This window comes from Botryllus schlosseri, chromosome 5 (assembly GCF_051294905.1).
Source record: "Botryllus schlosseri isolate E-star chromosome 5, Bs_hap1, whole genome shotgun sequence".
Lineage (NCBI taxonomy): Eukaryota > Metazoa > Chordata > Ascidiacea > Stolidobranchia > Styelidae > Botryllus > Botryllus schlosseri.
Genome location: NC_137240.1, coordinates 12057340 through 12073281, shown reverse-complemented (window position 1 = coordinate 12073281; position 15942 = coordinate 12057340). Strand labels below are relative to the sequence as shown.

Sequence of the window (15942 nt, the reverse complement as noted above, 5' to 3'; positions counted from 1 at the left end):
CCTCATGGCTCTGGAACCCCCACAATCAGCCCCAAATTATTCATTGTCGAGTAGATTGGCAGTGTGACGCAACAATGTTGTCTGGCGAAACGAGAGACTAGCTCAAGAGCAAGGATGTGGCCGAGCGGCGAGAGTGGGATCAGCTGACGTCGCGGCAATAGCAATGTGCAACCGCGCCACAGAGAAACGCTGCGCTGTTGATACTTTTTCTATGCGCTTCGGTACAAGCGAGCACACACCAGCCTTTCCTTGACTTGTAAGGGTAGAACTGGGTCCACAGAATGTATTAGGGCCCTACCAATTTTCGCGCAATATATCCTTCAGCTGATAGAGATATGTAGGCTACGTCTGAGTAGTCTACATTGGATATGTCAGATTATTATGATATCGATTGCCTTAGCCCGCTTGTTGCGTAGGGCTCCAGAGACACGTCGCGCTGTTGATGGCGGGTGTCGATACTTTCTATAGTCGCTTTTATGGTTAAGTGTGAGCAAGGAGCATTGAGCATGAGCAATGAGCATACATTACAAGCTTTTATTTGATCCGTATGGGTAGGACTTGGTCCGCGAATGCAGCAGGTAAAATGTTGATTGTTGAATAAAGTTTAACAGCAGGAGTGTCGAATTAAACTGGGATCGCTGTCCGGATTCAATCCGTTACTAGAAAGCTTGCGGGCCATACCTGCCAAATGATTCCAAAATGTTACCACCAAATTCATACCTTTGTTTTTCACTGGAATATATCTGATATCACTATAAACGTTGACGTTGGAATTTGGTTTAGCATTTTTCAATCACCAAACAGTTTTTTTGAATGCCGGGGACCTTTTGCGTCAAAAGTAATACAGTGGTATCACAGATATTTGAATTATATTCATTCTGTAGCCTGTATATATATTCCTAATATAACTTACGTAAAACGGATTTGCATTATTTTTTTCGCATCTGTGAATAACTGAATGTCCATTGTCTATTCGGCCCAACAGAGTTTGCACTTTTTCGCCTTCTTGGAATTTGGCAAGGTCACCGACGTGGTGCTTATGGGGACTAGAGTGAAAACTCAACACTGTAGTTGTATTACTACAATATGATATATTTACATTATCTAAATTTGCTGTCTTGAGTGAATCTTATTACTTGAAAGTATATTTTTCTTACTAGAAATATCTCTATCAGCTGAAGGATTGCGCGAAAATTGGAAGGGACAAAATACATTCTGTGGACCCAGTTCTACCCTTACAAGTCAAGGAAAGGCTGGTGTGTGCTCGCTTTTAGCGAAGCGCCTATAGAAAGTATCAACAGCGTCACGCATCTCTGGAGCCCTACGCAACAAGCGGGCTAAGGCAATCGATATCATAATAATCTGACATATCCAATGTAGACTACTTAGACGTAGCCTACATATCTCTATCAGCTGAAGGATATTGCGCGAAAATTGGTAGGGCCCTAATACATTCTGTGGACCCAGTTCTACCCTTACAAGTCAAGGAAAGGCTGGTGTGTGCTCGCTTGTTCCGAAGCGCATAGAAAAAGTATCAACAGCGCAGCGTTTCTCTGTGGCGCGGTTGCACATTGCTATTGCCGCGACGTCAGCTGATCCCACTCTCGCCGCTCGGCCACATCCTTGCTCTTGAGCTAGTCTCTCGTTTCGCCAGAAAGCATTGTTGCGTCACACTGCCAATCTACCCGACAATGAATAATTTGGGGCTGATTGTGGGGGTTCCAGGGCCATGAGGGGAATAAAATTTATATTTTCGCAAGCAGTACAGCGTCAGCTTTCGATTGATACCCGATTCATCAAATTTAATGCTCGGCAAGTCGGTCAAAAATCACCGTCAAATTGCCCGTAGCCAAATGGAAACTGTGACGTGATACAATTTCATTGAACCGTGCGATTTGCTTGTGTCGACACCATATAGGACACTATGATTTCATTCCTCTCCTCATATTTCATGAGTTGGGTTCGCTCGGTGATGGCGGTCAGTTGCGTTTGTACTTGCCCTGTAGTTCTGGGGGAAGTGTGTGTTATTACGCGTTCACTTTGCTTTTAGTTGAGTTCACCACGTGAAACCACACTGGTGGGTTTTCTCATCCGATCTATTGGTATTTCAAGCATCACTTGTTCCCTGTTCAAAATGTATTTAGAGAGGTAAGATAAGATACCGGTAACGGTAACCAATAAATGTCCATCAATGCAGACGCTGATTTGTTCGGTCCATCGATTTCATCATTGCAGTAAAGGCAATAAACTACTCTGATAAAAGCTTTAGCCCTGGTGTAGTGCTGTTACAGTTAAGTCTTGACTGTTATACGTCACAGGTCGCATGGAGTGCTGTTCATTATTTATGAGAAACTACGTTTTGAAATCCATATTCTATATTCATATCGCCTAGATTACTAAGGCCATTGTGTTACGACAGAATAACACTGCATCAGCGTTTGCGTGGATCGGATTGACTAAGCAACCAGCTCGGAATTTCCTTCCAATATTGAATTCAATATGATTCAATTGGTTAGGTGATGGCTGATGGTATACTGCCAGTACGGCACTTTTTCGATTAGCGACGTTGGGGTTAACGGTTGAGTTAGTTTGTTCGTTTTAATATTCATGGTGTTTCGACTACATAGCCATGGGTCATTTTAAACCATTCCAATATATATTTTTATTCCGTACTTACCGACTTGTATAGCATGGCCCGCTTCTAGGCTTTTTATAAGAGACCGCTTGCGCGAATCATGTGGCGAGGAGGAGCCTTGATAAATCTGCAACGCTTGGGTAGGTTAGGGTTGGGTAAATTTGCTTGTATGGAATCGGTGTCCTGTGCTCACACTATGTTTTAATTTTTTTTATTCAATTACTTTAACATGTAGAATCGTCGCTGCCCACCTGTTATATCAGCATCAGGCAAAACGTACCGAGATTCCAAAATTGGTATGTTAGGGTTGGGGGTGACGAATATTAGGGTTGGAGGCGGGTTAGGGAATGATTGTGGTTAAGTAGTGTTACCATTAGTCCTACTTTAGAAAGATTTGTCCTCTTTTTCATGTTTTCGGGAATGTCCTCCGCCTAAATGTCCACCTTTTTGGCAATCCGTCATTCTTTACAGTTTTTACAGCTCTAAGATTATGGACGGGAGTCGAACGAAAGCGATGGACTTTTTTTTTAGTCAACTCCGCAAATTTTCCGGCAAAAATAGCAAAATCGGTCAATTTCAGTTGATTGGGTCAAAGTGTCCTCATTTCCCGATTCCAAAATATAGTAAATCTAGGGTCAGGGTATCGTAAGATTAGGGATGGAGGCCACTGGCCACTATCGAAGAAGCGCCGCCAGTACTGCTGACAGCCAGCCTAACGCACGCATTTTTTCATCTACCAAACTTATAATAAGATGATATTGATTGGTTGACGATAAATAGTTTATGTCACACGTTCTACCAATACGTCAATAATACCTGTATCATCTACATCAGTGGTTCTCAAACCAGACTTGGACAACTAGATAATTCTAGTTGTCTAATTTCACTAAATTAGAGCGAAATGCCAGTAATCTAATTCTAATCTAATTTGTGAAATGCTTCCATGCTCTAATTCTAATTCTAATCTAATTTGTGAAATGTTCTTATGCTCTAATTCTAATTCTAATCTGATTTGTGAAATGTCCGTATTCTCTAATTCTAGTTCTAATCTAATTATTGTTTTCCTGAAAATGCCTCTTTGTTCGAGGCATATTGCACTATTGCAGTGATTTAAAAAGAATATCCCGCTTGCGCAGGGAAATCCAGTGCCAAGCCGCCATCGCCTTATACTTACACCGTGCAGTCATAGTAGATATTATGGCGAATATAGCCTGCTAGAGTAGCTTGTAGTCTGCGAACAACATTCTAGTTTATAAAACTTTACGTTAGTACATCGCCATTCTGACTATCATGGGCGATCCCCACGGTTACCATAAAAGAAGTAATATTTTATTAAAGTATAGTAAAAATCGAGCCTAGCTTGGTGTACAGAAGTTAACCATTCTCATGTTTATGGGAATGCACTGTTGTTGTTGTTTATTAAACAAAAATATGTGGCGGTTACAGCCTCACGGCCTTTTGCACCACGCACTGTGGTTTGATGTGAGCTGCATTTTGCTGTATTCATTTCCCATATACAATTTCATTCAATTTCCAAGTTTTTGCGAACTAAGTATAGCTCTAATTCTAATTTTAATTTAATCTGGAAAAAGCTTAGTAGCTCTAATTCTAATTCTAAACCAATTTTAAAAAAGCTGTGTAGCTCTAATTCTAATTTTAATCTAATTTGGAAAAACTGTGCAGCTCTAATTCTAATTCTAATCTAGTTTGAAAAAAACTGTGGAGCTCTAATTCTAATTCTAATTCAGAAAAGCTGAAAATTTTCTAGTTGTCCAAGTCTGTCTCAAACTGGGCAGCCTGAAAGCATCTGAAGGCGGCGCGAAGCCGCAGTTAACTGAATTTTTTTTTGCGGTCGGTGCAATGTATCTCCAGATCTTGGTTATTGCTCTGCCTATTGTCCGAATTTCGTGTTTGAGAATTGTCTCATCAGCAGCCATCACCTTCAATGCCATTAAACTATGCGTTGGGATTGCTGACATTCTGATTCCTCTTTGATATTTTGTGATATCACGATGAGGGGGGGCGTGAAATTTTTCACTATCATAAAGGGGGCATGTCTAAAAAAGTTAGAACCACTGATCTACATGGAGCAATCCTTTTTCAACAGCAATGTTATTTAGATGTAATATTGCTCACATTAACCACATCGAGCAATGAGCAGCTATTGTTTTCTTGTTATGACAATTTTCAATATACGGTACGGTATGCAAAATTTACTGGCATTTATATTGACACATTCACGAGTCCCGTAATAGTTTTTGCTTCTCGTTCATATTTATCAAGACCTACAGCATACGTTTGAAATTCCTAATTCCCAACTTTTGATATCCCTGACATGCTGAGCTGGTTTTAGATTTAAGTTTTTTAAATTTATCGCAGTCATATTTTAGTGGAGTCAACATGTGAAATTAGCTCGATGTACTCGTATTGGCGGCTCAATCAGAGTCAGAATGTGAATGCTTATCATTGCTTACAGTCAGGATTGCCTTTATGCAGTTATCAAATTTATTTCTTAGAAATACATAATGTTATCTAGAAGCATACTTTAATTAGCAAAAATTCTGATTTTTCAAAGAAACGAACTCTTTGCTGTACATGTACCAACGCAATCATGAGCGAAGAATCTCAATCTACATGTTTCATACGTTGCGTGTCTTCGTGTCTCGGCATCCGAAGACATCAGCCACATGAACATCACAAAAAGCCGAAGCAAAAAGGGAAGTTGAACGCAGAAAAGTTGCAGGATATAGACGCGAAAAACTGCAAAGAAGAAAGTAATAATGGTTTTATAGTACAGTGTCAAGTCAATGGTAAGGTAAGCACTTCAGAAGCACGCGATCAAAAAGTCAGCAACGACGAAACTACAAAATTGATTTTAACCCAACCACCACTGCCAGTGAACGGAGCCTCGAACGAAAAGGAAACTCCTAAAGATGGTGCAGACATTGACTGTAATACCCACTGCGTTACGCCAGACGAGCGCACAGTGGAAACTTGTCAGCAAAATATTTCGAACACAGATTCAAAAGATTTAATATATTCCAAAAGCTCAAATCATACAGATTTTACTGCGACAGCTGAAAATTTACCTTCATCAAGTGTAAACACCGATGAGACAGTCGGTGAAGTAGTCGGCGATGTCCGAAATCAGCCTGCACCACCTAAAGAGCCTAAGCATAGTGATAGCGATTCGTACGTTGGCTCGGATATTAATTTGCCCACCGAGGGCGTACAAGATACGCGGAAGCCATTAGACCCGTGCGGACACCGAGCCAAAATTGTGAACGGAGAACGTGATGCGAATCCAGAATTACTTGGCGACACGAATAACATTCAAGGTGAGCTTTGCTGTTTTGTGTCTCACTCTTTTTAGAGTCATTGCCCACTTTACATTTTGAAAATATTAATATTCCGTTGCCCATCTGTTATATTTAACCAGTGGTTCTCAACCTGGGTTTAATTGAAGCTTAGAGGTTCGGTAAGGAAGTCTTGAAGGGGTTCGGCTGAGTTCAAGCCTGTCGGTTTACTGATGCCGTTTGTTAGAAGATATCTGAACTATTTGTCCCATAGAAGTATGGTAGATATGAATACGGAGAAAAGCAACTTCGTTGCAAAAATGATAGCCTATGAAAGTTGCATTTAGCAATCAGAAATCGTGTAATCCAGAATTAAATACCGGTGTCAATGTCTCCTATCACACTGCTACGATTGCTCGCAACAATGACGATTTTCATCTGTGAATATGATTTTATGAGGTTCCATCGACATGGCTTAATTTAAGACCGATTTCATTCATTCCTTTCATGGGTATCCTATCCACCTGTTAGTTTGAAGAAATAACTATATATATAATATCGTCCAACTGTGAAGGGTTGGACGAATGCATGTATGGTGATTTTGAGATTCGGTTCCTTCAAAAAGGTTAATAACCACTTTGCTAGAAATATCGAGAGAAAGTTCTCTCTTGTGACATAACAGCAGCAAGTAAACCTACATTTGATCTGCATATAAAAAAATGACTCCGGGAATATTTCAATACTGTTGGTTTCTAGTTATTTTGAATTTCTCCTCGTTTGCTACCGTGGGCTGTCGATTGCCGATATTGCCATTAACGACCCTATTTACATGTCGTGATTACGTGACAGCGCCAAACATCTTTCTATATTTAGAAGTGGGCTCAACACATTTACTGACGTTTGTTCCCGATGAAGGTCAGCTTGCAGTATAACAAATGTGGCACTGTGAATATATATTTTACTGGAACGTTGGATAGACTGCAACACATTTCAACAACTTCATGATTTTCCAAATAGCTTTGTGTGATACCTCAGATTCCTCCTGTAACGCAAGGCCAACCTGTTAAGAACTACTGGTCTAGCTTTTTATTATTGAGCGATACCTCCATACTAGTCTTATACCGGTTCTCCACTTTATAACCTGATTTGTTTGCTGTGGCTATGATTTAAATGAATTTTGATTTGAGATTTAAAATTCATGTTTAGTCGGTGAGGTCATTAACACCTTTATTAAGACATGACTCATTTCAGTGACCCATTCCATTTTAGATGGCTCTAACATCCAACTTATCCAAGTGCCATTTCCTGTGTATGAGTCATTGATTGATTGAAGTTTGAATTCTCTCATAGGATTGATTGATTTTGATGTTGACCAACCAAGAATGGTACCGGGTCAATGCATTCGGGAGTGATTAGTATCCCACGCATTCAGGATGTTATGACAAGTGGTATCCCCGAGAGAAGTCAATTAATATTTATCGAAGTCAATTAATATTTATCGGGCATGTTATATAGACTGTCAATGTGTTGAGAAAGCCTTTGAAATGAATTTTGTTCCTATTTACATGATTCCATAAATTTCAATCTTCCTGAATATATCAAGTATCTCAACTTCCCCTATTATGTGATGTGATTATTCTTGTCAATTATAGTGTGACCTTTATCATTCAGTAAGACTGTAATAGCGATTTTATGGACCGGTTGATAAGTTATTGGCACACCTTTGACATAATCTGCTATTTGCTCGTAAAATAGTAAGAAGATATCAGAGGTTATACGATATCACAGGTTTCTTTTGTAGTGTGCTTGCTGATCGTGTGACCAGAATGCCCACAGACAATTCAATATGTAGTAGTAGTATTAATAGTATGTGACTTGTGAGATGAGATAACCGTTCATATTTTTGCTCATAGATGAGAACAATCATGCACACTTCCGAGAACTTGTAAACAAAGAAAGAGCAAGACTGTCAAATCTTGTTACAGAATGGACTGAAATTCTATCAACGGATATCAGTGTCGAAGGTATCATTACATATTATACATAATACAGGATTTGATATATATTTTCATTATCTTTCTCCTAACCATTTTGAATTGGTGGGTCTCCTTTTTAAATACTTTAATAATGGTTTGAAATTTTGTTCTGATTATATGAAATTGAACTTGTGTGAGGTCCAATGGAATTATATTTTCTGAACTGAGGATTGGGGTGGACCATTTCGCCTCGCATACTAAAGCACCGTACAGTGAATTCACTAATTGTTGACACTCTCCCGACACTACAATGAATGGATATAATAATGAAGATCCGCTTTAGCTCGTTCAAAGGATCTTGAGCCATTCTAGTTCTAGCTAGTATGTTATTAGGATTACTCTGGCCTAAATGAGGTAGACCATTGTGTTTGTTATGTTTGACCTTATGAAGTCTTTCGATTAGAATTTCGAATGGTTTTAGGTGGGGATCACACAGTATTTGATGATGAATTCCAAGATATTTAGTTATTGTGTGCATACTGGGTAGTTGACCTATGGCTCCTATATTGATATGATGGCCGATGGGCATATTATTTTTGTACTGTTTATGTTACGAATGCAGAGCATGCGCTTCATGTGTCTTTCATCTGCAAATATTTTGCAATCAACATTTTTTCTGGATGATGTGGCACCTTCAGTAGTCAAATTTTGATTATGTTACTCATATGGCCTATAAAAGATTGAAATTACTAGAAAGTTAACAGCGTTGCAAACCGTTGGTATTTTTGCACATCCAGTAGTCAGTAGAATATAGGATAGGACCCATTCGTGCATGATATTAATTATTGATTTCAGTTAGAGCCAAATCTGGTATTAGTAGTGATTCATAATGTGAATACCACGATCACTGTCATATATGAAATCTAGTGATGTTATGAATCTCCACACCTTGCCATTGCTTGTAGCATCACCCCTTGTATAGATCTATCCATCCAGAAATACTTGCGATGCGGGTGCCCTATCGTGGCCTGCATTTTCAGGCTTACTTCTTGTGAGATTACTATACATCTTCTGTTGATTGTCTTGTACTTATGATTTCCATATTGTATTCCTCATCGTCACGATTTCCTGTTGTAACACTCCTCAACCTGTAACATGAAAATTGATTGTTTCACGTGATCCTTATCCCACCGCCATGATTTAATTACCTAAAATTATAGCTTTCCATTTTCTCACAACTGATAATACATAATATCCAGCATATTATTGACTATTTATGTAAATTATGTTCCAATTGATTTTGCGCCTTGGTTGTTTCAGTGGCATCTGAAACCGAGTTTGGAGCTTCATATCTTTAGCACTTGTAATGACATTTTATTGATTGCATCTCTTTGCGACATGTTTTCTCACTATGAAACTGCACATTGAAATTTTATAGGCTGCAGTGATGTCATTCTGGGTGTAAAGTTGCATGATTCCTTTTGATTTTTGTTCACTTTTTTGTGTTGCTTCAAATCTATGATCGTAGCATCCTTCTGAAACAAGGTAGCTCAAAATTCCTTAGCTCCGTTTAAGGTGTTTTGCATTCTTTATCAACACTAACATTCTGTACAGTGCAAGATGAAATATGTTCCATCAACGGGCAGACGAATCTCATCATTACTGAAAGATTCGCGCAGTTCAGCTCTCTGATCAATCGTTCCGAAGGGATTTCGGAAAACTGCAAGCCAGATGATGGCAAGTTGATAAAGCCTTCAGACCTGCAAGGGTTTTGGGACATGATATTCTACCAGGTAATCGTGCTAATTTTATTTGTGACCTGCCGTGTCATGTAGTCTACATAATTTTATGAATTTATGGACCTGTTCTTGTTGAATTTGGTAACTTAATTACCAAATAAATGTTTTGACTTGGGTCAAATGCCATTGAAAGTTTAACAGCTTTCAGATTGGCAGTAGCAAATTCCATTCCTTATTAGGAGTCAGTTGAGTTTAAAGTGTGCTAAGTAAGGGTTAATGATGGGCGTTATTGTTATTTTTGTTCGGTCTTGAGCAATGTTTGCGCTTTTTGGCAGACATCACACAACAAATCATGTTTGACTGATTATAATAAAGTTCATGGAAATTGTATGAGATAAGACCTGCTTATTTTGTAGCCGATTGAAGTTTGTGACATCCCAATTAGGTTTAGTGTATTTTCATGTTGCTAGCTACAGTTAGCCCTTATGGGCCCTTATGTTATCCCTTCGTGTATTCTTTTGCTGAACTTGCACTCTTTTAAAAAGTTTTATTTATTGTCAAGTAACTGGTGCTACCCACTTTGACCCAGTAGCACAGTGAACAAACATGACCTTTAGCACCTTCCAACTAGCCGTAATGGACTGTTGATACAACACCAACTTTGAACCACAATTTATGTACTGCTAGAGTCAAAAGAGATAGGAAATGGCCTGCACCAATATGACATACCACGATACAGCTTTTTAAAGCAAGGTTATTTGCTAGGTGTGATGGCTTGAAAACACATTCAGTAATGAAGGGTTAGTACATTTATCGGTCAAATGTGTTTCAGATATGATACAAATTTACCCAATTTAGCAATTGTACAGTCAGAACCCTGTCGAATTATACATGTCATTCTTATATTCTTGCGACAGTCGTCTAATTTTTAATTTCGCTCCTATTTCCACGTCATTGTCAGCTCGACAAATTGCCCTGCGTCTGATTCACACTTCATCATTTCTCATTATGTTCAAGTGCTTCTGATATCTTATTGAAATTAATGAAATCATTTCTGGACTTGTCTATTTCTGAACATCGCCACCCATGAGTGCTTGAAAGCAAGCAGCTTGCTGACCAATTTTTAATTATGGCTTTGTGCGACAGCCACTTTTTTTATTTATAAGTGACTTGATATTTCTTAAATGTATATGATTTGCTATTTGGCTCGATACTCCGTAATGAAATGAAATCAATTTAATAGGTGCAAGATGTTTCTAACAAGTTCGAAAAACTGGAAGTATTGCGTCGGAACAACTGGGATTTGAGTCAGCTGGAAACCAACGTTGTTGTCAAGAAGACTCCAAAGAAGAAAGCACTTAATAAGGTTATTAGAGTGTAGGCTCAGCATGAGTGCGGTAGTGATGGCCCAATAAGGATCGATATTCTCATAAATAAGGCATGGTATTAGTGTGATTGTGTAAGTATTAGAGAATCCAAAGAATGGTCAGCTGAAATACCAGGAATGTAGACAGGGATTCCAGCATGAAATTACAAATTACATGTTCTAAACATATTTCTGACTAAACACCATGACTTGGAAGAACATCACTTCCTATATTCATGAAAAAAAGTGAGTCATCCGTAATGCATTAGGCTGCTCACTTCATTCGGTTCACCACAACTTCTGTGGTTTAATATTATTTACCTAATCATGATGACTTAGATACATAATGTAACTGAATTTCCAAGACGTTGGACTGGTGACTTGAACCAGGAAATATTTTAATTGTTGAAAATGTCTGTGACAGCACACCCAGTTGTTGGACACGCGTTTAAGTATAAATGTTAAGGAGCTGCTTATAGAGCTGAAATTTGAATTTGCACAATAGAAGTCGGAGATAGGCATACATTGAATACTACCTCTGTAGTGCAGTTGTACTGCATTGAATTCTGCTGTGGACTGTTGAAGCATTTGTGTGAAAATCGTGATGACTGCATTTTGAAATTGTGAAATGTTGCTTCCTGTATTTACAGAATGCCGTGTCTATATTTGGCACAGTAATATTGATGCTTTTACAGTCTATTAAACATTACACTCTACTGAGTTCACACAACAAATACGGTATGTGTATTGCCTTGTTTATTTTATGCTTGTTTCTATTGTCAAATTTTGCTGTACTTGGTACTTACGCATTATCTAATTTTTACAGTATCTAATAGCTGAGGTCATTCTATCTTTGGCAAAACACCGATTTAATAGTCCATTATTCTGATGCAGGGGGCTAGCACTGCAAGCAACGACAAGGAAAAGGCCCGTCGGATGGCTGCTAGGAAGCGGATCGCTGAAGCGAGACAGCGACTAAAAGAACAGACGGTTAACGCTCCCGATCCTAATACACTCGTCGTAGTTTAACTTCATTCCTACCACGCTACGCGCCGCTGTAGTAGTCCCTGTGTTGCCCTGTCTTGTCTTGTATTCTTCTTCTCCGATTCTAGTAAGATACCATTGCATCCTTTTCACAATTGCCTCTAATTCTCTTGCTTATTACGAATTCTCGCATGCGTATTTCATGTTTTGATTGATTACTCCGAAATGTCAGACAAACATATTATTGAGGGGATAGGCTTTCTTATGCCGCGTCGGTCGGTCACCACACTGTGTGTATTTTTGAACATAGCAATTTTGGCGTTTGCCAGTGTTATTTCTATCATTCGTCAGTTACTTGCAGTACAGTATTAAATAATTGATTTTATTAACCCCTGGTACCAAGTAACTTAGGCCTGTCGGTGCGCCGTAACAGTACGTTCTTCATACTGCACTGGACGAAAGTGACTTTTCTCGAGTTGCCAGAGATTTTTTTTTTGCGTAGTGTCGAATTTTATTGCATGCTCGTATCACGTCGGGAATTAGTGTAGGACCACAGTTTGCGTGCGCGGTTCATGAGATTACTTGTTGCTTCGAAAGTATTTTCCAATGTGTATGTCTTCCATTGGCTTGTGACAGTATACTTCCTATCAAGTGTTGAAACCTATGCAGGTGCTTTTCTGCAATCATGCTCTACTTCATACTGGCACGGTCTGAACGAATGTAGCGTATTTCAAACATTTGGCATGATCACTAAGCTGCCGCCTGATTCTCATGACCAACTTGCTTAGAAAGAGAAACGGTTGTAATACAACTCATTTGTGCTACTTCCCTGTCAGGCTTAGATTCTACGACTCATACACTCACATGTACTTATATAACCCATTTAGGTAGATTTCATTTGAAGCAACGTAGCCTTGTTTTTAATATTGATATATGATAGACAAGCTGAAGATTAACGCTTGATTACCGCAGCGTATCTGTTGAGACTTTTACCGCTCAATTTATGGGTATGAATTTAGTCCTGCTGTGAATTAAAAATAGTAATGTAGGATGAAATTTCCATGTCCTGGAAGATAGCATGCTTGTATTCAATGACAAGGTGCCCAGATATATTATTTTCATTTCTTAATATCTGGTGGCTCTGTAATATTTTTCCGGGGTACATGAATTGAACATGCATTGCATTGATAACCGTAATTGAATGATATGAATATTACGGTGACGTGCAATAAACAACGCACTTGCATGAAGTATTGTAACCCATGTTGATGTTCTAATGAATGTGTGATCGATTGACACAGAGTTAAGGATTCATTTATCTTCAAAGATCTTAAAATATTGACTCACCATTTTTACCTGCTTGCGTTTGAAATTTTTGTTCAATAAGACGTTCAATTGACAACTGTGTTCTTACTGTGGTTGAAGGTAATAGGGGCACTGATTGATGTGACACTCAGAAATGATGTACCTTCCATGACGGTAGTCCAGACCTGCCTGCTTTTTTTTCGAATTCCCAGATTTTTATCTCGAGAAACGATATGTAGTTCTATCATCCGTTATTACGGATTGTGGCAGAGGTTCTCAAATCTTAAGTAGGGCGCAGTTTGATCTGATTGAGGGCAATGTTCCCTCTAAGCTGCGCGCACTGAAAAATGTGTGGCGCGCACAAAAAAAGCCTAACTAATGTCCTTTTGTTAGTCGTTACGCACTTTTGTCCAAGGGACCGCGCAGAGCGTGGGTTGGTGAGTGCGCGCAGACTAGTGGAAAATTAGAGGGAACGATGATCGAGGGTGCCTCCAGATAATGAGGCAAGGGTGTCCACCAAATAGTGATAACTAAACCCGAGTAGCATTTGACAAGTTCATGGCTAAAAACACCCAAAGAATAAGGATGAGCAACAGTATCAGCATCTCGACAGGAATAATGATATGATTAATGATTTTTTTAGTCACCAGCTTCCTAAATCTCGCACCGGGCTGTAATCAACATTAGTATAGAGTAGCCTACTTATTGGACAAACAGACATTTGTTGCTTCGTCTAACATAAAAATTTGACTGGAGCTGACGATATGGCCTACCTCCATGGCATTGAAGTAATCGAGTGTATTCATATGAAATCAATATTAGATGTATAGTATATAAATTAACGGGTACAGTCTCTCATATCTTATTGTAATTTGAAAAAAGGTAATCCAGGTGTTGGGTTTTAAATTTATGCTGAGGTAGCTCTTTGATATTGTCGGGTCGGCCTACGCTATTCCAAATATTTGGGCCCATATATTCAATGGACTGCTGGGTCAGTCTGGAGTTCATGCGGTGAACATAAAGATGTCCAGATTCTGATGATCTAGCAGGGGTTCTCAAAGGGTGTGGGCCGTGACCCACTGGTGGGCCACAGGAGCATTTGAGGTGATAGCCACAAAGCTATTTAGGAAATTTTCAGGATTAATGTAAGTTGAGTTATATTTGTTACGTTAATCGCTACAAAATATATATTGTATACGTAGGCCTATATAATACAATACTACTTTATTATATCAGTGTCGGGGTCAAGTCAAGTCACAAATCAAGTCAGATGAATTTTCGAAGTAGTGATCACCTGATCATTCAAAGTCATTACATTTTGCTAGCTGTGCTAAAGGCAGATTAATTGGTGATTTATCTTCAATCAAATAACGAATATAAAGTTAAATATACATGCAAAAATGCGTTGTATCGCTCACGCACGCGTATAACTGCTAATAAAATACGTCAGTAACTGTATAGCTACATCAAGGGTGTCAAACATACGTCTGGCCAACTGATCACACGGCCCGCGAAGCAATTCTGAGTACAGATTTAAAAATGCGTGTATTTTATCCAGCACATTTCTTGGATTTGTAGGTAAGAAATACTTCTAATAAATATTCCTTCAAGATAGCAAATATCGAGTATGTTCATTTGGACCACATAATAACCACCCGACAGCGGAGTTGGGATTTCTAGTCATCGTCAGAAGCAAATCGCTGACACTGACACCCAATTCTGAAAATGCGGAAAAGTGCATATATTGTGGAGTTGGTAATATTTTGGAATCATTTGACTGCTCTGGCCCGCGAGTGATCTGAATATTTGAATCTGGCCCGCGACGTCAGTTGAGTTTGAAGACTCTGAGCTACATGCTACAAATCGTTATTATCAGCCAAAATAGAGGATCGAATACGAAGCCGCGAGAAGTTGAAGAAATTGATGTCGTACAATCCACTTATTATCTATACATCCGTGAGAATATAAACGCACAAACTATATTCGGTAGAATTTAAATCATACAAGAGGGTTGGTAAAGGTGAGCACTGTGCAATGTAAGGACAGGGCCGCCCAATAAACAGCGATACGGTGCTACTAGATCAATGGTTCTCAACCGGGGGTCCGCGGGCCCCTAGGGGTCCACGAAGCAATTTCAGAGGGTCTGCGAAGCTTCTAAATGATAGGGAAATCGCGATGAATTTTCGTTTCATACCTGCTAAAACTTCATGACTCGCATCAACAGCATGGCCGTCTATGAGATGAAACATCCTTCTACGCCAAGTCATTTTAATTGCCAAAGTCCTAATAGCCTACTGATCAAACATATCGTCGCTTAGGGGTGTGTGGATGGAGTTTGTCGCAAAATTAACAAGTAGGAGTATAGTAAGCTCAAGGTCAATCAGGGTTACTTCGAAAGGTTTACAAATCATCTTGGATTTGAAGTCGTTAGTAGTCTCAGCTAATTAGAATTGTTTTCATAATCTGTCCTAGTAACGGGAGTGAAACCTTGCCACGGAATTTATTTTCATCTGTAATAGCCTATAGAGCAGTGGTTCTCAACCGCCGGTCCGCGGACCGGTGCCGGTCCGCGAGGTATAATACCATTTTAAACTTTAATTTCAAGATGCAATGTTGAAGGCTTGTCCTTGTCCTTCAAGAC

At 39.2% G+C, this 15942-nt stretch overlaps 1 protein-coding gene across 1 annotated transcript; it reads left to right on the top strand.

Moving 5' to 3' along the window:
* Positions 1 to 1977: 1977 nt before the first annotated feature.
* LOC145439758 (uncharacterized) lies at positions 1978 to 13398 on the top strand. Its single transcript, XM_080317379.1, has 5 exons — positions 1978 to 5973; positions 7845 to 7955; positions 9522 to 9700; positions 10890 to 11012; positions 11907 to 13398. Exons 1-5 carry the CDS (start codon positions 5247 to 5249, stop codon positions 12039 to 12041), a joined length of 1275 nt encoding a protein of 424 aa, XP_080173505.1. The 5' UTR covers positions 1978 to 5246; the 3' UTR covers positions 12042 to 13398.
* The last annotated feature ends 2544 nt before the right edge of the window (positions 13399 to 15942 follow it).